Here is a 24,957-nt window from a genome sequence, read left to right as displayed (position 1 = left end):
AGCATGCATGCCATGGATTAGGCAAGCTTGTTTTAGATTGTTTCTTGAGAGAAAAATGAACTACTACCTTATTGAGCCTCAATATATTTGGTTTCTTTGTTATACAGCTCAGTCTGTACTTTACTGATACTTACATACACTGTCAATAAATATTGATGGTTAAATTATAAATTTAAACGATGAAATCTGAGAATCAACAATTGTTAGCCATGTCTACTATGTCCTTTTTTCTATTCAATTTTCAAAAATGCTCATGTTACTTATAAGTTATCTATTATATTTGCAACACCATTTCTCCTAGTTTGCATTTTAATTTTATAATGTTTTAAAGCATAAAGCTGCAAAATGTTGTTAAAATGTTAGCCTAACTCTAACCCAAAAACCTTTTCCCTTTGTGATTTGTGTGTTTGTTTGTTTGTTTTTGTTTTTGAGACACGGTCTTGCTCTGTGGCCCAGGCTAGAGTGCAGTGACGTAATCTCGGCTCACTGTAACCTCCACCTCCCAGGTTCAAGTGATTCTCATGCCTCAGCCTCCTGAGTAGCTGGGATTACAGGCATGCACCACGCCTGGGTAATTTTTGTATTTTTAGTAAAGACTGGGTTTCACTATGTTGGCCAGGCTGGTCTCAAACTCCTGACCTCAGATGATAAGCCTGCCTCGACCTCTCAAAGTACTGGGATTACAGGCATGGGCCACCACGCCCTGCCTTTATAAATCTTTTTACTCCCTTTTTTTCCCTGCTAAGTGCTTATCATGACTGATCATCTTTTCTTATCAATCTTTCTTATCTGAAGTCCATCTGACCACTATGCAGAAATACAGTCATGAGTTTTACTTGCCTTGAGTTGTCTGCAGTTTTAAGAGTCAAATTAAGGCAAATAGACTTATTAGAGGCTAATCCTTAATCTGCTTTAAAATAAGACATTAAATGTATTGTGTGATTATATTTTAGGATGGACAAGCACAAAGCTATTTGTTTAATCAATTATTATTTAAAGTGAAGATGGGAGGTAGTTCTCAAATTTAAATGAGTATAAGACTAGGGAACTAGGAAAGTAGTTGTCAAATTTAAATGAGCATAAGACTAATTAAAAGAGCTTGTTAGAACTGCTCATTCTCAGGGTTCACTCAAAAGCCTAACTCAGTGGGACTGGGTTGGGGCCCAGGGATCTGTATTTTAATAAGCAGGTAGTCTGTGAATTATATTTTAGAAGACATTGATATATGGGAATCTGAATCTTCTGTATTTTACTGGGAAGAGTCTTAGTTGTTAAATCTACCAATTGCTCCTTTTTACATCAAAAGATTCACATTTCTATGCTGGGGAAATTTATATATAACCCTTCCTTCTCTTTACTTTTCTCATTATTAAAGCTCTGAGGTGGTGATTTTAGTTTTACTTAGCTAGTGCTTTCAGTTAAAAAGGTAATACAGGATGGATACGGTGGCTCACACCTGTAGTCCCAGCACTTTGGGAGGCTGAGTTGGGAGGATCACTGGAGCCCACAGTTTGAGACCAACCTGGGCAAAATAGTGGGACTTTGTCTCTATAAAAAATTTAAAAGTTAGCCAGGCGTGATGGCACATCCCTGTACTACCAGCTATGTGGGAGGCTGAGGCAGGAAGATCCCTTGAGCCTAGGAGTTTGAGGCTGCAATAAGCTATGATCATAGCACCACACTCCAGCCTGGACAACAGAGTATCTCCAAAAAAAAAAAAAAAAAAGTAATATATGCACATGGTAAAAATATTCCCAAAAGTAGTAAAAAATAAAAAGTAAATGTCCTTTCCACCTCAGACTTCTATTCCTCAGATGCTTTCCCCAGAAAAAAACCAATGATACCCTTCCCATTTTTTTCTAAGTAAGAACATGTTAAACATAATATTCTAAAGTTTGCCTTTTAACTCAACAATATATTTTGGAGATATTTTCATATTAGCACTCACAGGACTTTTACTTCCTTTTCACAGTGCAATATGATTCCATGATATACTGCATCATAGTCAGTCCTTTGCTGAAGGCATCTGGGTTACAGCCAGCCTTCTGCTATTACAAGCAAAGCTGCACAAACATGGTAATTCTTGCAAATTCATAGAGCTTTATATGTGGGCTGATTTTCCGTAAGTGCAAATATAGGTGTAGGTTAAAGGACATGTATATTTGAATCTGGTAAATACTGCCAAAGTGCCCTCCAAATAGAATGATGTCCCAAACTGCTCATACATCAGCAGCGCCTGTTTTTCCCCACATCTCAGGCATAGCACATTATGAATTTGTTTTCATCTTTGCCAGTAAATAGACATTTGTCTGCTATTTTAATTTTCATGTATTTAATTACAATGAAAGTTGAATATTCTCCTGAGTTCTCTCAAGTTCTCAAGAAAGAACTCTCTTGAACTTCTCTTGAGTTCATGCCATTTATATTTTGACTTCTGTAATTGCTTGCTCATATCTATTATCTATTTTCCTCTTGAGTTGCTATTTTTCTTACTGATTTCAAAGAACTAAGGAATTACTCATTTGTCTTATTGTTGCAAATATTTCCCAGTTAACTTATCTTTTGACTTTGTTTCGCAGTATATTCAATCATAAAGATAATCTAAATTTTTACATAGTCAAATGTATCAAGGCTTTTTTTTATGGCTTCTGGGATTTGTGTCTTAATTGGAAGGCCCGCTCTACCCTCAGATTCTGTAAAACAGTCATGCTCTAATACTTTTATGATTCATTATTTACATGTAAGTCTTTGATCCAACTGGGATTTACTAAGTGGTAAGGCAGGGAGATCTAGGTTCTTTTTCCTATTTATTCATACAGCTAAGCAGCTGTCACAAAATCATTCACGAAACAATTCACCTTTTCTGTTAGGGTCATTTTAAACATAATCCTGTCAGCTGCAAATAATTTCACAGTGGAAATCACGTCTGTAATCCCAGCACTTTGGGAGGCCAAGGCAGGTGGATCATGAGGTCAGGAGATCGAGGCCATCCTGGCTAACACAGTGAAACCCCGTCTCCACTAATAACACAAAAAAATTAGCAGGTGTGGTGGTGGGCGCCTGTAGTCCCAGCTACTCAGGAAGCTGAGGCAGGAGAAGTGCTTGAACCTTGGAGGCGGAGGTTGCAGTAAGCCGAGATCGCGCCACTGCACTCTAGTCTGGGTGACAGAGCAAGACTCCATCTCAAAAAAAAAAAAAGAATTTCATAGTGGAGTGTATTTCTAGAAAGTCTATGTTTACTAGAACCAAACTATTTAATACATGCTGGTAAACATTAAGTATTGTTAATATTAATGAAAATTACACTGAATTGAAAGATAATGTGGTGTGTATTGGCACATGTTTACCTGTGTAATAAACCTGTACATCCTGCACACGCAACCCGGAACTAAATAAAATTTAAAAATATACATGGCATGTGTTATGGGAATCACTGGATATACCTATGATTAAGAGTAGACATAACTTACTATAAGTTCACCCTCCAGAAGTCCTTACGTTGTTTACTGGGAAAGCAATATAATATTTCACACCATAGAGTAAGCGCTCATTGCAATAGAGTGATGGCATTTACAATTTTTGGGGGTATTATTTGGCTCCAGATCATAGAAAAAAAAATGCTTTATAATTTGTTATTCCAAGTTCCTTATTTACCTGAGAGAAACGTGGGAAAATAATTTTTTTCCTGAATTTTCATCGGTACTATGCAAATAAAAGAAATACTGATACTACATATAAGTAGAACACCATTAGGAAGAGCTTGTCAGAATGCTGCTATTCTCATGTCTTGATACTTAAGGGAGCTAAGACACAGGAAGTCAAGGGTGCAGGGGAGCCATTCCAAAAGGCTGGGTCAGAAGCTCAAAAAGTTCTGAGTGAAACAAGGCCACAAAAACACAGACTTCTAAATGCTTGTTTCAACACTGGCGGAGACTGAAGCTTAAAAGTGATGGTTACAGACTCGATTTGTTGAAAATACATGTTCCAAGTGTAGCATTTTCATTTTAACAGCTGCATCATGCATTGTTAATAATACTGCTTAAAAGAAATGCTTAAAGACTACAAAACGAAGTCTTATTTCAAGGGGTTAATACTCCTGTAGTCTTTATAGATGAATGCCTAAGATTGAAAAATCAATTTATACACTCTTTTTATGAAAGATTCAATCTCTGAACTTTTTATTTCTACTTCTTACCTGTTCTACATTTGCTTACATTTCTTTATGAATTGTTTCTTTTTCATACCACCTTCTCCAACAAGATGGACAGTCAACTCTATTATTCCCAGAATTTTATATCTGGAAAGGATATAAAGGGATATGAGACTGGAGACAAGTAATAGTATGCATGGCCCAAAACAGAAGAAAAGCTAGCAAAAATAATAATAGGCATTTTTTTTTTGAGATGGGTCTTGCTATGTTGCCCAGGCTGCTCTCAAACTCTAAGCACAAGAGATCCACCTGCCTCAGCCTCTCAAAGTGCTGGGATTACAGGTGTGGGTCACTGCACCTGGCCTTAATAGGCATTTTAAAAGAAAGCAGTGTTGAATTTAAGCTTACATGAAAATTTGTACTTAAAATCTGTGGATGCTTGAAAAAATACACCTCTGCATGTTTGAAAAATTAAGAGCATCTCAAATACAATAATGAGACTTGTGTTAAAATCTAACTCAGAAGGATGGAAAATTATGACTAGCTTTCCATAGAAACCAAATGACTGTACTATCTCCCTTTTAAAATATGAACCCTTGTACCCTAAATTTTCTAGAAAGAGAACACTTTTTGAAAATTCAAAACTAAACATTTATTTTGAAACTGAAAAATTCTGTTCCAAAAGAAAGTCAACATCTTGTCCCTGAAATCCACTCTCCCCCACTTCTATGTTCCCCATCTGTTAATGGAATCGCCAATTTCAGAGTCTCTCGAGTGAAACTTCCAGCATATCACTCCCATCTCTTTTTCTCACATTTCCCCTCAGGTCTGTGCCACCCTTTCCATTCCCCCAACTTCCCACAGCATGGAATCATTCTGGACTCCTTTCTCTTACTCCCCATATCTGGTCCATCAGCAAATGGACCAGAATATAATTATATTTTGAATATTCAAGATGATCAGAATTTGACCACTTCTCACCACTCCCACTACCACTACTATGGTCCAAGCCACCATCATCTCTCACCTGGTTTATTGTACTCGTTTCCCAACTTTCCTTACTTATGCCCATGACCTCAAGCTTCAGTCCATTCTCGGTGGAGCAGCCAAACACCATGGCACTCTCAGCTCAAAACCTCCAAAGGTTTCCCAGCTCAGAAAAAGCTGAGGAGATGACGTGGTCTTAAAGAATCTGGTCCCACACTCCCACTACCACCCCATAACTGCTCTGACGTCATTTGCTACCTGCTCTTCCCATGCCACACCAGCCTCCCTGCCAGGCATCCCTGTCCCTTCTTCTGCCCTGAATTCTTGCGGTTCTCTCTGCATATAACACTTGATTCCTAGATACTGCATCATCCATTACTTCTGTCAGGTTTTTAACCCAAAAGGTGATCTTCCCAGTTAGGTTTTTCTTTCTGAAATCTCACCATCCTTTCTTTGCCTTTTCATATCTTTCTTTCCTATTTTACCCTCCCTGGCACATACTATATATTTTACTTATTTATCTAGTTTATTGCTGGTTTCCCTGAGTGGAATGAAACTACATCACATACACAGTATGTAATGTAATGTACATTACATAGTAAATTACTACGTACTATGTAAATGTACTATGTACTATGTAACGTACTATGTAATTTACTACATTACATAGTAATTTTTATCTGCTTTGTCTTCTGTCATATTCCCAATGACCACAAGAGAGGTTGGCACATAGTAGAAGCTCAGTGAATTCTGTTGAATGAATGAATGACCTAATAAATGAACCAACAAAAGAATGACTCCAGCTTAGGGTCCCACTGTATCATTCCAGGTCTTCTGCCAGCAATCTCTACCCCTTATAATCAATCCAACATGTCTCAATCCATAGTGAATATAACACAGATCTGAAACTAGCGCTCCTCTGATTAAGAGCCTAAGGGGCTTCCCACTATCCAGTGAGTAAAGTACGCTGTTAATAACATAGGATGGCATCGAGACTCTTTAGAATCAAAATATCACCTTCTAACCTCATCTCTTTACATCCCATTTTTACACCTTAATCTGTAGACCAGTATCTCTCGAACTTGAGTAATTTATGGGTCCTTCTGAAAGGGAAAAAATTTCTCAATGACTCTCAAGGTCACATTCAAGGACCCCAGTCTGGGAAACACTAATTTAAGAAATTGGCATCCTGGTCAACAAAAACATCTTTTTATTGCAGATTATTACTGGTAAAATAATACTGTATTATAACCAATATAAAAACAAAATTTAAAACCTTCATATACCTTACACTCTCTAAGAATAAATCCATGGTCCCAGTTGCAGAAAGGCTGCTATTTACAAATAAGACTACCTATCCACCCCAGAAAAGACCTATGCTTACCTGCCTCCATGGCTTCACTCTTGCTAGTCCCCCATCCTGGAATACCCTTCCCCTGACTATAGTTACCAACATTCTACTCATCATTCAAGGCCGAGTTTAATTACCACCACCTTTATGGACTCCTCTTTTTGATACCTGCAGCCAAAACTTCTACTAGTCTCTTGGGGCAATTTTGTATTTCTTCTGGAGCATTAACTACACTATTATATAAATAGTATGTTATACTATTATACTTAAAAATGGTATGTTATACTATTATTTTCTCATGATAATTGTTCCTGAATAATATGAAGATTAACTTGCCCTTTTTATTTCCACAACAACCAGTATAGCGTCTTCCATGACAATAAATGTCAATTAAATTAATCATCATATAAGGTAAAAAAATAAATGCTTCTATAAATATGACCCTTTACTGATCTTCTTAAAAATGTATACACAAAATAAAATGAAAAATGAGGGAGAAATGTTATCGACAGGATTTACCTTCTTTTAAGCATTAAGTCTGATACAGGTATGCATCTTAGACCAGTTCCCAAAACCATAAGGAAGGATGTCAGGAGCACAGTTATCCGGAGACCTAAAATGAAAAGAAAAACATTGAAATTACCTTGATTTTCTCCTAAGTCCACTGTTAAAAATAAAGATTACTTTTAGTCAATCATACTGACATGATATGCTAATATTATGGCTTTTCTGTGTAACTTTAAAAATGGGGGGAAAAAAAGACGACAAACCGTACATGCTGAAAACGAAATGATGGGCTGGGCATGGTAGCTTATGCCTGCAATCCTCCTTGCACTTTGGGAGGCCCAGGTGGGCAAATCACCTGAGCTCAGGAGTTTGAGGCTAGCCTGGGTAACATGGTAAAACTGTCTCTACTAAAAATAAAAAAAATTAGCTGTTTGTGGTGGCACACACTTGTAATCTCAGCTACTTGGCAGACTGAGGCATGAGAATTGCTTGAACCTGGGAGGCAGAGGCTACAGTGAGCTGAGATCGCACCACTTCACTCCAACCTGGGCGACAGAGTGAGACTCTGTGTCCAAAAAAAGAAAAAAGAAAATGAGATGATTCTAACTTTAATGGAAAACAGGAATGTTCATATCAAAGACGGAGGAAGAAGTTCTATTAAGTTTAATTTTTCAGAAGGAATGTCTAAAATGTTCCATTCAGATATAATACTTAAAAATATGGCAAATAATTTAAAAAGACTAGATATTTTAGTTTTACATCTCTAATAGAAAAATTTGAATTTTCAAATGTAAGCTGCTAATAAAAAAACTCTTACCTGTCCCTAAAAAGTATTTTAAGGTGATAGATCATAGCTTTAAGATTTCTCAAAAATGACAACTAGGGAACTACATATTTTATAATCAGAACAAGCTAATGCTTGTTAAAGGGTCATAGGAAGTGGTCCTCTCTGATTATCAATATAATCACAGTCTTTATTTATTCTTGATTTATCCGACGGTTTTCATTATAAAATAACGCTTAATAATGTTAAAAAATCATGGCTTAGGACTTTAGAAGACAACGTGGATCAGATAGTTTTTTCCCATTGTATTCCAAACACAACAATTACTTTGAAAATGTGTGTCAGTGGTTGTTCACACAGAGGGCAAAATATACAAATATAAAAATAAGATAATCAGAAATAGACACAATATTCTAGCTATGGCAGAATAATCTAACAGAACCCTTTCTTCCTATTGTTGGAATGCTACACCTCTGTTAATACTAAATTAACATAACTTACTGTTTGTGGCAGTCACATCATATAGGTGGTTCACACTAAGTCTATGGCAAAGGTGGCCACATTGCTTCAAATTTTTCCCAAATCCAACATCACCTCGAAACCATTTCACACAGAGAACAGACATAAACTGATTAATGTAATATTTCTTTTTTTCCCAGGGCTCTCTCTCTCTCTTTTGGCAGACGGTACATGGTTAAATGTTTGGTTTTCAAAGAGCTACTCTGCTTGAAGGAAATTGAAAGTCAACAAGACTATAATTATGCAGATCAAACATAGCAAAGAAAATAAACTTGAGATCCAGATCAGGCATATACGCTACGTTAAGGATAATTTGTGATATGAACTGAATTACTTTATAATATTCTTATATAATCTGAATATGATTAATACAATTTACCAGAAGGAATACCATAGGGAACTGTGTTTCTTGGTAACAAGTAATGCATACATACTGCTCATTTACTGCTTCTACTAACAGAATACAGACTTTAAATATCACATTACAGCCACAGGAAACAGAGTACAATTAACAAAAAGTACACACATAGTCATAAATATCCTAAAATCACAAGACGTTGCTCCTATAAGGATATACTGGGTACCCTACAAGATACTGAATAGAATTTTTATAGGTTGGGGACCATAAGGCTTACATTCTACATGATACTTATTTTTTTCTAAAGAGTTTGTTTGCAATTAAGGTAAGCAGACACCAAGCAAAGCAATGAGGCATTATTTATGGCCATATGGTCCAATAACTAGGCTTCCTATTGTTACTGCTAAAGGCTACCATACTTCACTCAGTTATGCTTTTTATCAAGTATTTCACAATACAACAGCTAATATAAACTTCTAAGAGTAAAGAAATTGTGAAAAACTGCTTAGTAAAGCAACCTCTGGCCAGGCACCGTGGTTAATGCCTATAATCCCAACACTTTAGGAGGTGGGAGGATCCCCAACACTTTAGGAGGTGGGAGGATCCCTTGTAGCCAGAAGTTTGAGATTAGCCTGGGTAACATAGTGAGACCCCATCTCCACAAAACTACAAAAATGAAAAATAAAGCAACCTCACAAGTACAGTGTGGTGGCTTTCTTGTGTATTTTTAATTGCTGCCAAGTGTTGTTTAATCTATCCCAGCTGGCAATCTTGAATAAAATGCTTTCTTCATGTCACTCACATCTTGACAAGGCATGACTCTAGAATTCCATGTCATCAAAAAGATATCAATTCATCAAGGGAGAGGACTTATGAGGACCCCAGGAGAATAGCCTTATATAGTTTGGATATTTGTCCCCACTCAGGTCTCATGTTGAAATGTAATCCCCAATGTTGGAGGTGAGGCCTGGTGGGAGGTGTTGGGATCATAGGGACAGATCCTCGTGAATAGCTTGGGCCATCCCCTTGGTGATGACTGAGCTCTTGCTGAGTTCACAGGAGATGAGATCTGGCCCTTTAAAAGTGTGTGGCATCCCCCTCCCCCACTTTCTCCTGCTCCTGCTTTCACCAAGTGGCATGGCTGCTACCTCTTCACCTTCCATCGTGATTGTAAGCTTCCTGTGGCCTCCCTGAATGATGAGCGAATGCCAGCACCATGTTTCCTGTAAAACCCGCAGAACCATGAGCCAATGAAACCTCTTTTCTTTACACATTACCCAGCCTCAGGTATTTCTTTATAGCAATGCAGGAACTGCCTAACACATTGGCTTCTGAGACATATAGGACTGTTACATAAATAGACCCCAAGTGATTACAACAGTAATAGGATGTAAGTGCAAAAGCATCTGTGAACAATTTCAGAAAAACAAACATCATTGAAAATAAAAACATTTCTTTTCAAACACAGCATCCAACATTCAGAATGCTTCCTTTCAACAGATGCAATAACTCCTTTTGCTGGGGACCATTGAGTGTAGGAATGGAAGCCTCCACTGCAGATGTCTAAAGAATCAGGCTGCAGAGTTGACTAAATCCCTCCCCCAAAACCCACACACCCATAGTGGAAGCATGGAAAGTCAGCAACAGGCACAGTGCTCACCTGGTAAGACCACCCCCTTCCCTGGCTCCACACTTCCATCAGCTGAAGTGAAGATGAGCTCTGCTGGCTCTGGGGTAGATCCTCTTTTCTCTGCTCATAACCTTCACAGCCTCGTCACCCTAATCTGCCTTGGAGATTGTCAGAACTAATGACATCATGCCTGTTTTTCCTGTTTAAATCAGACACAAAAGATTCAAGATTCACAGGTCATCCTTATCCTGATAGGGCTTTATACATCCCCTAATGAGACCTCATCTCTGCCACCTACCTCCTCAACCCCAGAAACCTACCTCTGTGCCTTCTGGAGTGCTCAGGCATAATCAGTGGAATCACTACCTTCCCGAAGCTCTTCTCCAAACATTCTCTCTACCTTCTTACTCCCAGAGAAATCCCTTACATTGCTTTCCCTGCCACTTCCAGATCATTCCTACTCTCTCTGCCCACAAGTTACCCAAGTTACCTGGTCTTTTTTCTCCCCATGCTTTTAAGAATTTCTCTTTATCAATGGTTTTAAAGAAGTATGAACATGATGCGCCTTGGTGTAGGATTCCTTATGGGTCTTCTCCTGGGATTCTTAAATTTCTTAGATTTGTGGGTGTATAGATGTCATTAAATTTGGAAAATGTTTTGACCATTATTTCTTCAAACTTTTTTTTTGCATCACTCTATCTCACTCCATGCTCTCCCTGCTTACTTTTCTCTCTTCTCCTTCTGAGACTCCAATTACATGCATAGTATGCAATTACATACTCCAATTACATGTAAATTGTCCCACAGCTCACTGATAACTCATGTCTTTTGTTTGATCATTTTTAGTCTTTATTTCTCTGTGTTCCATTGTGGATAGTTTCTAGTGCTATATATTCAAGTCACACTGACCTTTTCTTCGGCAATGTCTAGTCTGCTGTTATATCCTGTCTAGTATATTTCTGTCATCTCAGACATTGATTATATTTTTCACCTTCCACATTGATCACATTTTTCATTTCTAGAAGTTCAATGTTGTTCTTTTTTTTTTTTTTTTTGAGACAGAGTCTCGCTCTGTCACCCAGGCTGGAGTACAGTGGCGCGATCTCGACTCACTGTAAGCTCCGCCTCCCGGGTTCACACCATTCTCCTGCCTCAGCCTCCTGAGTAGCTGGGACTACAGGCACCTGCCACCACGCCCGGCCAATTTTTTGTATTTTTTAGTACAGACGGGGTTTCACCGTGTGAGCCAGGATGGTCTCGATCTCCTGACCTCGTGATCCACCCACCTCGGCCTCCCAAAGTGCTGGCATTACAGGCGTGAGCCACCGCGCCCCGCCCAATGTTGTTCTTTTTCTGTCCTCTTTGTCTCTCTTTAATGTGTTCACGCTTTCTTTCTTCTATCTTCTTGAACATCTGTAGTATGTTTACAGAGATTTTTCCATTACAGGTCTTGGGAACATGAACTATTTCCAGCCTGTGTGATCCTGGGGAACTGTTCTGCCTGTTCTTTTTTGGCAGGCCTTCCTCCAGTCTTGGCTAATTTCCTCACATGTATCCTCTGATCAGTTTTCTGCTGAAGACTCAAAGGAACACCCTGCCGATCCAGAACATTCTCTGTGAAGTTTCCTCCTCCATTGTTTTCTACCTGAAGAATTCTAGCTATGTTGGCCTCTTCGAATTCTCACCTTTGTCTCCTTAATTCAGGAAAACTGCTGGGCTCTGAGTGAGCTCCCCATTTCTGTGCTCCTGTCTGGCAATTCTCCCTGGATAGTAAACTGAAGCAGTCATAGGGATCACTGCCCTGTCCTGCCCTGCCTGTCGACCAATGTTTGAAAACCATTGTTTTACGAATTTGTTTTGTTCTAATATTTATTTATTATTATTTTTTAGAGATAGGGTCTCACGATGTTGCCCAGGATGGTCTTGAACTCCTGGCCTGAAGTGGTCCTCCTTTCTCAGCCTCCCCAGTGGCTGGGATTAAAGGTGTGCCATGCCCAGCTCCTGAAATTTATTTAGTTCCATATATTTTGATTCCTTATTTTTCATTTTTAATTAAGATAGAAGGATAAATTCAGTTCCCATTACTCCATCATGGCCAGAACAGCCTTTGGTCTAATTTTTTCTGACTAATACCCACTGCTCCTTGCTGTGGTTGTCTACAGACCACCACACACCTGCCTCCCGGTTATTCGCCTTCACTGCTTAAAGATGTCTTGGCTCATTGTTACTCCTCAGGACACTATCCTTTCATAAACCTGGTGATTTCAATATCCACTACATGATCCTTTCAGTATGCTAGCCTCTCAGATCTCTGACCTCTTGTTCCATGGTCTGAGGTAGGCTCTTAGCCCTACCTTAGCCATCCACGCTTTTGTTTATACTCTGACCTTATCTTTACCATAACTGCATCCATGTCATAATCTCAATTTCTTTTTTTTTTTTTTTTTTGAGACGACGTTTTGCTCTTTGTCTGGAGTGTAATGGTGCGATCTCGATCTTGGCTCGCTGCAACATCCGCCTCCTGGGTTCAAGCAATTCTCCTGCCTCAGTCTCCCGAGTAGCTGGGATTACAGGTGCCCGCCACCAGGCCTGGCTAATTTCTTGTATTTTTAGTAGAGAGGGGGTTTCTCCATGTTGGCCAGGGTGGTTTTGAATTCCTGACCTCAGGTGATCCACCCGCCTTGGCCTCCCAAAGTGCTGGGATTACAGGCCATAATCTCAATTTCAAGCACCCCATTCCTCAACCATGGCCTCCTCTCTTTCCCATTCATTCTCTCTAGTAGTCTAACAAGAACAAATTCTTGATTCAATATGGAATGACAGTTTGGGAGCTTGCTATTTCTTCTCAACCACCTCATGTGTTTTCTTTGTCCTCCTTAGATTCCATGGTCCATTGTCAGATTTCTCTCTACCTAACCCTCTACTCTTGGTCTCCACTTTGTCAGTCCTATTCACCTGGTAAAACTGTAACTCTGGTTAAATCTCTCTGCCAAGTCTGCCCATGCCTGTACTTGCCCAGCAGAACAGGCTGGAAGGAAACACACAACCATGCTGACTGGTCTCACTTCAAATTAATGATCAGTCACTGAAAGCAGCCCTCAGTGCTACCCAACAATCCTACTACAACTTCCTAAACCATGTGTCCTTCATTTTTCCATAAAATAGTTTCATAATTTATCCTCTCTCATTTGGTCCCTATTTGTATCCTCTCTCTCTGTTCCCCTATTCAGGGGATCATTTGTATCCTCTCTCTCTGATCCCTCATCAGGGGATCATTCTGTTTCTTATTTTTCTGAGGGGGAAAAAAGCTATAACTTCTACAAGCTCTTATCATCCATCATCTGCATCTGTATGTGTATACTCTTATCTTCTTTCCTGTTACTACTAAAGAATCAACTGTCAATGCTTCCATCTAAGGCCAACTTGTCTACCTGTGCCCTGGAGGACCGCATCCCATCTTGCCTACATGGCTACAGCAGTTCCTCCCTTTCCCTCCAGCATCATCAATTTCCCCCTTTTTATGGAACTGTTACGATGTTGCATTATATAGATATGCTTTAGTATCTCTTACCGAAAAAAGAAAAAAACAAAACAAAACCCAAACCTCCTTAGTACCCACATTCCCTCTGGCTACTGCGCATTTCTCTGTTGCCCTTTATGGCATAACTTCTTGAAAGAAATGTCTACATTCACTGTCTTTGATTCTTCTCGTTGCATTTTATTTCAGACTCACCACATCATTCCAGGGAGATGATTCTTTTAAAGGACACCAAAAGATCTCCATGTTGCTAAATCCAGTGCTCTATTCTCAGTCCTCACTAGCTGGTTCTTTGTTGTCTTCCCAACCTCTAAATGTTGTAATGCCCCAAGGCTCAGTCCTCTACTCCAGGGAAGCTCCACCCTTCTCCACAGGTGATCTCACCCAGTCCCACAACACTTTTTATACATTTTTTTCTTTTTCTTTCTTTCTTTTTTTTTTAACCAATAAGAATGAGCTTGAACCAGACCCATGACTTTAAATACCATTATAGGCTGACAACTCCCAAATATGCTGCACAGGCCTCTCCCCTTAACTCCATACTTGTATATTCAATTGACAGTTTAATCTGTCTACTTGGATATCTAACAGGCATTTCAAATCCCTGATCTCCATGCCATCTGTTCCAAAATTGCTCTTTCTACAATCTTCCACAAATCAGTAAATTGAAGCTCTATTCTCCCAATCAGTAATACTAAAAAGTTGAGAAACAGCTTAGACTCGTCTCCTTCCTTCACGCTCCACATCTCATCCTTCAACAAATACTGGTGAATCTACTTTCAACACATATCTGCAATCTAACCACTTCTCAAATCCTCCACTATCACCTTAGTCAAAAGCCACCATCAGCTCCCATCTGGGTTATTCTACTAGCCTAACTTGTCTCCCTGTTCTGGCTCTTGTCCTAAAGACAAGAGCGTAGTCATTGTTTTACTCTTCCACGGAAAGCCCGTCAATGGAGTGAGGCCTCCTCACTTGATAATGGCTGAGATGCCATTTAAGAATGACTTACAGGGCCCTATATCTCCTGGCCTCTCACTAACTCTCTGACCTCATTTCCTACCACTGTTTCCCTCACTGGCTCTACTCCAGCCACAAAGGCCTCACTGCTCTTTCCTGGATATGCCAGAGAAGTTTGGAATCTTTATCTTTGCGGTTCCCTTTGCCAGAAACAGTCTTCTCCAGAACTAACATGTCAGGTGTCATTTTTCCTTCAGGTGTCTGCTCAAATACACCTTATCAGTGATGCCTTCCCAAAACCCTATGTAAAGTATAATACCACCCTATCACATTCCCTTCCTCCTTTACATTGCTTTTCTCCAAATCATGTATCAATATCACCAGGTGACATACTAAATATTTGCTTTTCTTGTTTGCTGTCCGATCTCCCTATTAGGAGGAGGGTCTGTGAGGGCCATATCCCCAGTGCATGGAACACACTGGGTTGCCATCTCCTTGAAACTTTTAGTTAGCTTCGAGGGCACACTTGGTCTTGGCTCTATGATCTCTCTAGCTAGTCCTTTTCTGTCTCCTTGCTGGTAAATGAAAAAGGGTGGGAAGGTACAAACCCATTTTAGGAAGATAACCAGTCTTTCTTCCATACTAATCAGGCTGGGGCTTGAGGCAGCACAAAGACCAAGAACCACCTACCCTCCAGGGTACAAGACACTTTAGTGCCTTGCTTGAGCCTAGGAGTTCAAGACCAGCCTGGGCAACATGGTGAGAACCCGTCTCTGCAAAAAATACATGGTGGTGCATGCCTGTAGTCTCCGCTACTCAGAGGCTGAGACGGGAGAATCACCTGAGCCCAGGGAGGCTGAAGTTGCAGTGAGCCAAGATCACACCACTGTACTCCAGCCTCAGTGACCAAGTGAGACTCTGTCTCAAAAAAAAAAAAAAAAAAGACATTTTAGTACCCAAGGATGCCAGAAGCAAGAAAGAACTTTCTTTCTACGTGTGTAGATGGAACACCTGTAGCAGGAAAGCCAACATATAAAAGTGTATTTGCTTTCTTCTACTAAAAATGAAAACTACTTCCTAATAAAGAGAATTTTAAAATATATTTTTTATTGCTTCAATCAAAGGAAAATATAAAATTGAATTCACCATATAGTCACAAGAACTACTGAAGAACTGAAGTACCTTATTTGATAAAGTGAACGGGTAGTTTCTAATTTATCCTGCCACGGATGGATAGTAGGTACAATTATAATAAGAAGGGTGCAAATTAACATTTTTCTACCATAAAAAACAAGGTTGGCTAAATTTGGGGAATAATACTGAAAAATGCTCCTGATAAAAATAAAAAGAAACTACAGCTCAGCATTTTCCCCTGAATTTAGCCAAACTTGTTAAGGGAATGACCAAGGAATTATCACAGATTGGAGGAAACTAAAGAGAAATAACAACTAAATGCAACAGAGGACCCCAGACTGAATCCTGGAACAGAAGAAAAATACATCAGCGGAAACAAAATCTTTTTTCTTTTTTAAAAAATATTATTGTAACATTGATGATAGGTAAAGTACTTCTTTGGGTTTGTTTGTTTGTTTGTTTTGAGACAGGGTCTCATTCTGTCACCCAGGCTGGAGTGCAGTGGAGCGATCATGACTCACTGCAGCCTCTACTTCCTGGGCTCAATTGATCCTCCAGCCTCAGCCTCCCCAGTAGCTAAGACTACAGGCGCATGTCAACATGTCCGGCTAATTTTTGTATTTTTTGTAGAGTCGGAGTTTCACCATGTTGCCCAGGCTGGTCCCTAACTCCTGGGCTCAAGTGACCCACCCACCTCAGCCTCCCAAAGTGCTGAGATTACAAACGTGAGCCACTGAGCCCAGCAGAAACCCAAAGAAAATCAATATTTAGTTTAAAAGCAAACAAAAACCCAAAGAAAATCTCCATTTGGTAGGAGGAGCCCTTCCTCCGTATCTAGTACACATCTTCTGCAAAAGTATTTGCTGTAGCTGGAAGTTCTACAGCTGTCGAGACACACCCATTCAGGGCTGGATATCTTTGTTAGAAGGTCCTTCCTTGTATTGCTTTGAGTTACATTCCTTTGTAACTTGACTCAGTCTAGTTCTTCCTTCTAGAACTACACATAAGTCTAATTCCTCTTTTACTTGATCTTCACAGTCTATATTTTGCCTCAAGTTTCTTTTTGAAGTGTGATATACCCAAGTTCCCTTCACTTTACACATCATGATTTTTATACCCTTTATCATTCTTGTGGCAGAACCTTCAAAGTTCTGCAGTTTGTCAAATGGCCTTCTCAGAATCAAGCTCAGAACTAAACACTAATGTAGAGCCTATCAAACTATTTCGCTTCTTGTTTTGGACACCATGCTTCTATGCCTAAAACTGTCCTTTCTTTTTTAGCAGCTACATTACATTGTTGATCATTAAGGAATTTACAATCAACTATTCCTTAGTCTTTTTCACATGGATTCCAGTGAAGTAATTCCAGTGAAGGAGGAGAGAAGGAAGCACAGCTACTAACATGACCCTGCCATTATTACTCTCTTAATAACCAACTAATTTTGAGTGCTAACTACATGCCAGACAATTGCAATTCTATACCTACCTACACTTGACTTTTGCTGAGGTCTGAATGTGTTCCCCTCAAATTCATATTTTGTTTATTCATTTATTTTTCTGAGACGAGTCTTGCCCTGTTACCCAGGGCAGAGTGCAGTGGTGCCATCACAGCTTACTCCAGCTTCGACCTCCTGGGCTCAAGCAATCCTCCCACCCCAGCCTCCCAACGTGCTGGGATTACTTAAGCCACTGTGCCTGGCCTCAAATTCACATTTTGAAATCTTAACCCTCAAAATGATGGAATAAGAAGGTGCAGACTTTGGAAGGTGATTAACTTATGAGGGTGGAACCCAAGTGAATAGGATTACTGCCTGTATGAAACAGACCTCAGAGGGATCCCCAACCCCTTCTTCCATCTTATGTTATAATGAAAAGACCACTGTGTAGGAAGCAGGCCCTCACCAGACACCAATTTTGCCTGAGCCTTCATCTTGGACTTCCCAGCCTCCAGAACTGTGAGAAATAAATTTCTGTGTTTAAGAACTACCCTGTTTATGGTATTTTGTTACAGCAGCTCCAGTGAACTAAGACAACCTTCTAAATCTGACTAAAGAACTCATTGCAACAAAACTTATAAAACGTTGAACAGAAACTGTACAAAGTAGCTCCCAAGCATTATTCAATTAATAAATATAAAATCTTGCACAACAGCCTCTTGAGGGTAGACTGTCACTACTCATCATTTATCCATACTTATGTGGTACGTATGCCTTGATTCTCAGTCCTATGGCTTTTTTTTTTTTTTTTTTTTCTCCTCAGAGAATCACACTGACAAGTGGTAAAGAGAGATGTCGAGGGTACCATTCTAAGAAAGCATCTTCACTCATCTGCAAGCTTTAATTGAAAGTCGCAACTCTCAACTGAGAAAGCCACATACACACATTTTAAAGCTGCCGAGTACCACCTTCCAGAAACCAAAGTGTCAGATCTGAGTTTCCCAATAGCTCTTCCTGGGCTGAAGTCATTTATTACACAAAACCAACTCATTATTTCCTTACATCTGGGCACCATCAATCTATTTTCCGACCTTTTCACCCTCAACATCCCCAAATCCCTTTGAAGTCAAAGCATCAGTCATTTTTGTCAGGTGTAAAACACACTGCACATGCACGGGCATGCTCTGATGTTCACAATATGTAAAAACTTGAACATTTAGAGATCGCTTAAATCCCTGGTGTTGCATAAACGGCCTGATAAAAACATAAACATTTGCAAGGTAGCCTTCCCACATTTGTCGCTTTGGGGACGGAGGGTTCCTAAATCAGAAATGGAATGCTAGCAACACTCCATCACCTCACACAACCCCTATGCCGGGGCCAAGGGAGGCGGCTGGCAGGCCTGGAGCGCTGGCAGGCGCCGGCTCCCCGAGGAGACAGCGCGGGCTGGCGCTCCCCGACCCCTCACCTCTCTTGTCCAGGAGCCACATGAATGCGAAGCAGGGCAGGAAGCCGATGGGCCCCCACAGCACGAGCAGCGCGATGTCCCAGCTGGAGAAGCCGTAGGCCTGGCGCGCCGAGTTCTGGATGGGACCCCAGGTGTTCCAGACCAGGCCCTGAACGAACGCCAGCAGCGAGAAGAGCAGCAGCACCAGCCAGCGGCGCCCGTACACCCGCCCGGGACCCGGGACCGCCGCGGGCAGCGCCGCCGCCGCCTCCCGGCTTCTCCAGGAGGCCCCCAGCCCAGGCCCGAGCCCGGGCCCCAGCAGCGGCTGCCTCTCCTCTTCGCTGCTCCAACGAGAGCCCATGGCGACGCGTCGCGCGCGAAGCCAATGCCGGGCTCAGTCCAGGTCACCGCCGACTAGCCCAGGGCAGAATCGTACGGAGCAGTGGGAGGCGGAGGCTGCTGTGGTCTCCCTCGGCCTCCGGGCCGCGCCTCGTGCGCCTGCGCGGCCCGAGCCGGGCCGGCGGGGAGGCGGGGCAGGCGGCAAGGAGGCTGGGGTCCGCCCTCCCCTCCGCGGGTGGCTAGGAGACACAGGCGAGAGGAAAGGAGCCAGGTCCCAGACTGAGGGCAGGTAGCGCTGAAAAGGCAGGGACAAGCGCGGCTGAGTCGGGGAGAGGGAAACTTGCAGAGAGGCTGTATTCGAGGAGGTTGGGCAAGGAACCCTGGGGTGTTTGGAGGAAGTGTCCAAGTTAAATCTTGTGCGTAATAAACAACTCAGTGACCTGTGCTCACTTAACCTAATGCTTGCGTCTATTTTGGGCTTATTCTTATTTTTGTTGAGTTAATAACTTCAGAAATTATAGGCAGAGGATAAGATTTAGGCGTAGTTGGTCCCAGGGGATTATCTCATAAAAATCATTTATGTACAATAAGTACTGCCTATTTTTGTTATTTTTTTTTTTTGTCTTACATATCCAAAGAGGAGATTGCAAACTAGCCAATTCCATTCATATATATGTAAACTTTTTTTTACCCATTTCGTCTGTCACTTAATAGGCGAGCAATAAAGGTATGTCCAGTAAAGTTGTAAGATTTTTGCCCCAAAGTGACCCAGATCCATCTCCAGTGATTATGATTTGACCACAGGGTAAACGAGAAGAAAGGTGGTTGTTGATCTCTTCACACAGCTGTTTGTTTATTTTGGTATACAAATCCAGAAGCCTGACAGCTGTGGATTAATGTCCTTGAAAACCTAAGTCAAGCAATTTGGCTTGTCTGCATCGGGAAATGAGTCACAGGGAACGCAATCACAGGATTCTTTGCCCGAGGTTCGTATTTCCCGGCGGCCACTAAAATTAGGAGTCAGGTTGCTACCAGAAGGGCAAGAGAGGTGTAAGAGAAGCGTGAGCTAGCCTCGCATTCAAGGCTGCCAAGAGCGGCTCGCGAAAGCTGAAGTCAGAGACCCATCCCACCGCCGGAGCCCCATAAAGCGTCAAACCTTCCCCTAAAACTCCAATCATCTAGGGTGGAGAAAAGCCGAGGCGGAAAGCAAGGATCTGACTAGAAAAGGAGACACAGAAACGAAGCTAAGACTACAGGAAAGAAGCCTAAGGTCCGGGTTAGGTAAAAAAGCGCCACAACTCAGGCCACGTGTTCGTATTTCCACACCCGGGGTATCAAAACAAAGCTGCGTGGTCCCGCCCAGCATCCATCACGTGACCTCCACGTGAGCGCCTGCGTTTCCGTAGGAGGCGGGCGGGAGTCGCCGGGGCTCCTTCCTGTGGTGCAGCTTCGGGTCCCGGAGCTTGGTCCCTACCCTGACCCCACCCCAGCTCCGCTCCGCCTTGGGTTCCGGCAGAACCCGCCTTGCGGTAGCCATGGCAGCAGGCTCCGAGGCGACCACTCCTGTGATCCTTGCAGCTGGGGCTGGAGGGGAGGAAGGTAGGTGCCAGGCTGAGGTCAGACCCTGAGTACAAACCCAATACCAGTTGACTCTCGTGGCACCCCTCGTGGGGCCGTTTGCCTTAGCCCCGTCCCAGGTCTCTCTGGCCTTGCATTGGACTATGAAGAAAATTCTGTATTTTCTAGCGAGCGTGGCATTTCTCGAATTGTGGCATCCAGATTTTTGATCGTCATAGGGTAGCCTACCAGTGCTGTTTCACGCATGGGGTGTTTGTTTTGTTTTGTTTTATATTTGCCCATCCTTAGCTAAATAGGGGTGTTTTGAATGTTGGGATTAAAATTAAATTTGTGAAATTGAAGGCAACCTTTGAGATTAATGGGAGTTATCTGAGACTTGTGAACAGGGATTATGCGCTTTTGTTCTATTTCAGTGAACCCTGGTTTAGCAAGTGGAGATGAGGTTTGGAGACCCATGAGCCTGAGATCCCTGTTATTATTTATTGAATGATTGCACCGTGCAGCGCTCTGTTATGGATACTGTCGCGGGATCCAGAGACTTTTGAATATTTATAATAATACCTTTTCCAAAGGAGCCTAGAAAGGAAAAAGAATGACTTACTATATGTTCACCTGAACTATTCTACCAGTAGTACACTTTGTGAGGGTTGTTATCAGGAGGAGGGATCTCAGTGGAGAGAACATAAATGCTTCAAGGAGGGAATAGTTTGAGGTCGGCCTTTTTTTTTTTTTTTTTTTCCTTTGAGACGGAGTCTCGCTCTGTTACCAGTCTGGAGTGCAGTGGGGCGATCTTGGCTCACTGCAACTTCTGCCTCCCAGGTTCAAGCAATTCTCCTGCCTCAGCCTCCCGAATAGCTGGGACTACAAGCGCGCCACCATGCCCAGCTAATTTTTGTATTTTTAGTAGAGACGGGGTTTCACCATGTTGGCCAGGATGGTCTCGATCTCTTGACCTTGTGATCCGCTGAGGTGAGCCTTTCTGATTGGATGAGATGGTGACAAACTCAGGTAGTGGTGCTGGGTTCAGGAAGTCAAGGAGCAGAAAAGGATGGATGTATTTAGGGATCAGATAGCTTGCTGAACCCCCATTCCAAGCAGAAGAAACAAATTATAGCCTTCTACTATCTGACCACTTTCTACTAGGGAGACAATTCTTGACCTTCATCTATACCTCCATTGCATTGATTTTTCCATTTTCTATCCACTGCACCCCCTTATCCAGAATGTATGTCGTTCCTTTGAAAAATTCTGTTGTCCCTTCCTGCACCTTTTTCTGACAAAACTCTTACTCTGGATGAAGTCAACCTTTTGCCCACTTTGTACCTGCACTATGCGCCTGAACTTTGCTGGAAAAAGTCCTGCACAAATTGATGACCGTGTAAAGTGAAAATGGCCAAACTCTTGAATATTCAGCCAGTATGGGCTTGAGATCCCTTTGATCCTCTGTTTCTCTAGTGAGCCTACCGACTTTCTCCAATGACAAATCCCCAAACTCTATAACCTCTCTCTGCCTCTTTCCTGATTTCAGGTGATGACTTTGCAAGTCAGGTCAATTCTGCATCTAATCTGTCTACTTTTTTCCTCCTTCACTATCAGACCCTACTTCAAATCATCCACATTTTCTCACCTCAACTACACTGTATCTTGACTTGTGTCTCTGTTTTCTATTTGTACCCCTCTAATCCCTTCTCCATTCAGCAGCAAAAAGTGACTCTTCCTTATGTAAAATTCTTCAGTGAATTACATTGCCCTTAGAAGTTAGAATAAAACCCAGACTCTTAACCATGGCCTTGGTTTGGGTTCTGCTGATGTCTTTAGCAGGATCTCTTGTCACTCACCTCCCCTCTCGCTTTTCACATAGCTGACTTAATCTTTAGGTTTTAAAGTATGTCACCACCTGAGACCTTAAGAGACCAAACTATCTAAAACAGTCACTGTGATTTCTCTTGCACCCCCCAACCCTAGATATTCTGGAATGCAGCATCCTGCTTCTGTCATTTTACTTATTACAATCTGTATTTATTATTTGTTTTTTCCATTAGATTGTAAGTACCTTGAGGGCAGGACCTATGTCTGTTTCATTCACTGCCGTGTGCCCAGCTGCAAGTACAATGCCAGGCACATAGTTGGCACATGCCACGTTTGTTGAATGAATTAATAAGGGCACTCCATGCCAAGTCCAGAGGCAGAAGGAGAAAGCATGACATTGGCCAAGAACTGAAAGAAGTCAGTGTCAGGAGTGGTAAGAAAAGAGGTATCCTAAAGGTTACCTTATGCCTGGTTAAGGAATCTAGACATTAAGATAGTAGGAAGCCTTAAAGAGCTTTAGGTGAGGGAAATAACATGATTAATTTTGGTTGTAGGAAGATCACTGTGTCTGAAGGGTAGAAGATTGATTGGAGGGAGAAAGACTGGAGGACAAGGTACTTAATCCCTTTGAGCCTCAGTTTCCTCCTCTGTAAAATGCATGATCATTGTGAAGATTAGAGTTAATATGTGTAGATTATCTAGCATAGTATCTGGCAGGAATTGGATATTCAGGAATGGTGACCATTTTTATTATTAATAGAAAGTGCCAGCCTTAGTGACTGATGTTGAAACTGAAAGAAAAGAAATTAGAGATGTTATGTAAGAGAATGAGAAAAATAAATACATTAAATAAAGTCAAGTGAAAGGGTCGGTACATTCAGTACAATGATGAATACAATGGGAGTCATAGAAAAGTTCATTTAAAAAATTTTTTGTTTATTTTTTATTTTTGTAGATACAGGGTCTCACAGTGTTCCCCAGGCTCGTCTCGAATTCCTGACCTTAAGTGATGCCCCTACTTCAGCCTCCCAGAGCACTGGGATTTCAGGCATAAGCCGCTGCACCCAGCTGAAAAGTTCATTTTTGAGCAAACTTATTCCATGATCAAAAAGTATTTGAATGGCATATGGTAAACAGACCTTTATCATGTGGTAAAGCAGAAGACAGTCTTTGCCGCAAAATAGCTTATAAATATCATTTTTGGCAATAAAGACATATCCAAAAGGTCAGATGTAATTAGCTGGGATATAATACTCAGTATGATACACATGAAGTACTTTGGAGGCTGAGAGGAGAAGGAACTAACAGAAATTGGGTTGGTTTGTGCTTCCTAGGATAATTTCTTGAAGATGAGCCAGGTGAGGAGACTGATTCTACTAGAGTAGAAATAGTGACAGAGAACCTGGGTGAAAAAGAGGAAGACTTGTATCCATTGAGTCCAGAGAAGAGCAGGGTAAAAACAGAAATGTTGAAGTGAAGAAGAGAAAAATCGTGGGTTTCAGTCTTTGCAGAAAAATAGAGCAAGGCACCACAAAAGTAAGGAAGTAGAGAAAGGTGCTGGAGACTTCAGAGTGAAGAAGCAGCCAGCCGTGTTGGTGCACGCCTGTAATCCCAGCACTTTGGGAGGCGAGGCAGGCAGATCTCTTGAGCTCAGGAATTTGAGACTAGCCTGGGCAACATAGTGAAACCCTGTCTCTGCAGAAAATACAAAAATTAGCTGGGCATGGTGGCACGCACCTGTAGTTCCAGCTGCGTGGGAGGCTAAGGCACAAGAATCGCTTGAACCTGTAAAGCGGAGGTTGCAGTGAGTTGAGATCATGCCACTGCACTGCACTCCAGCCTGAGCAACAGAGCCAGACCCTGTCTCAAAAAAAAAAAAAAAAAAAGAAGCTTTGGCATGGTTGCCATAGGGTTGAGGATCATTAGGAGTGAGTCAGTGATTGGGAGCAGGAAAGGGTAACCGGTAGAGGTGAGCATAAAATCATAGAATTGATCACCTTGGTTATGCTTGATAGCTCATTATACAGAAGTGCTTAGTTTCAATAAAGTTTTATACATTGCTAAAAATCAGGTATTCTTATACAGTTATTTGAAAAAAAACATTTGTTTAGCATCATTTTATGCCACGCACTGGACTAATCTATAGGGAGATAAAAGTAAGAGGTTTGCCTTCAAGAATGTGATATTGTTTGTTTGAAATAACAGCTTAGAAATAATTAAAAACAAACATGAAACTACTTATTGTTAATTAAGAATCCATTTAAATTCTGAATGTGAAATGTTATTCTCATAATCATACATTGATTGAAGCATTTATTGAAATTAAAAATTGCAGTTATTTGAGTGTGATTCTGTCTTTCAAACTGAGGTTATTATATTTCTTTCTATTGGGCTGTTTTTTAGTTTTTAGTTATAGCCAAGATTATGCCT

The 24,957-nt window shown here is 41.2% G+C and overlaps 2 protein-coding genes across 4 annotated transcripts in view; one reads left to right on the top strand and one right to left on the bottom strand.

Annotated features, from left to right (window-relative positions):
- Positions 1-19,552, bottom strand: part of SLC49A4 (solute carrier family 49 member 4) — an 84,706-nt gene extending 65,154 nt beyond the window's left edge. For 2 of the 3 annotated variants that reach the window (XR_002520297.2, XM_021934123.2), the window contains exons 1-2: positions 18,823-19,546; positions 7,008-7,101 (exon numbers count right to left, since the gene is read on the bottom strand). Coding sequence is in view for 2 of the 3 variants with exons in the window: in XM_021934123.2 (XP_021789815.1) it covers positions 7,008-7,101; positions 18,823-19,162 (434 nt within the window). In the remaining variant the exon portion in view is untranslated. Of the gene's footprint in view, positions 1-7,007; positions 7,102-18,822 lie in introns of all 3 variants that reach the window. The other variant, XM_021934121.2, reaches the window with a different exon arrangement.
- A 983-nt stretch (positions 19,553-20,535) lies between these two features.
- HSPBAP1 (HSPB1 associated protein 1) overlaps positions 20,536-24,957 on the top strand; it is a 48,413-nt gene continuing 43,991 nt past the window's right edge. The window contains exon 1 of the mRNA XM_003894013.4: positions 20,536-20,739. Coding sequence (XP_003894062.2) covers positions 20,676-20,739 — 64 coding nt within the window. The 5' untranslated portion in view covers positions 20,536-20,675. The remainder of the gene's footprint in view (positions 20,740-24,957) is intronic.

Source organism: Papio anubis, chromosome 2, assembly GCF_008728515.1.
Source record: "Papio anubis isolate 15944 chromosome 2, Panubis1.0, whole genome shotgun sequence".
NCBI classification, from domain to species: domain Eukaryota; kingdom Metazoa; phylum Chordata; class Mammalia; order Primates; family Cercopithecidae; genus Papio; species Papio anubis.
The sequence above is the reverse complement of the archived record's forward strand: the minus strand, read 5'-3'. Positions and strand labels throughout refer to the sequence as shown.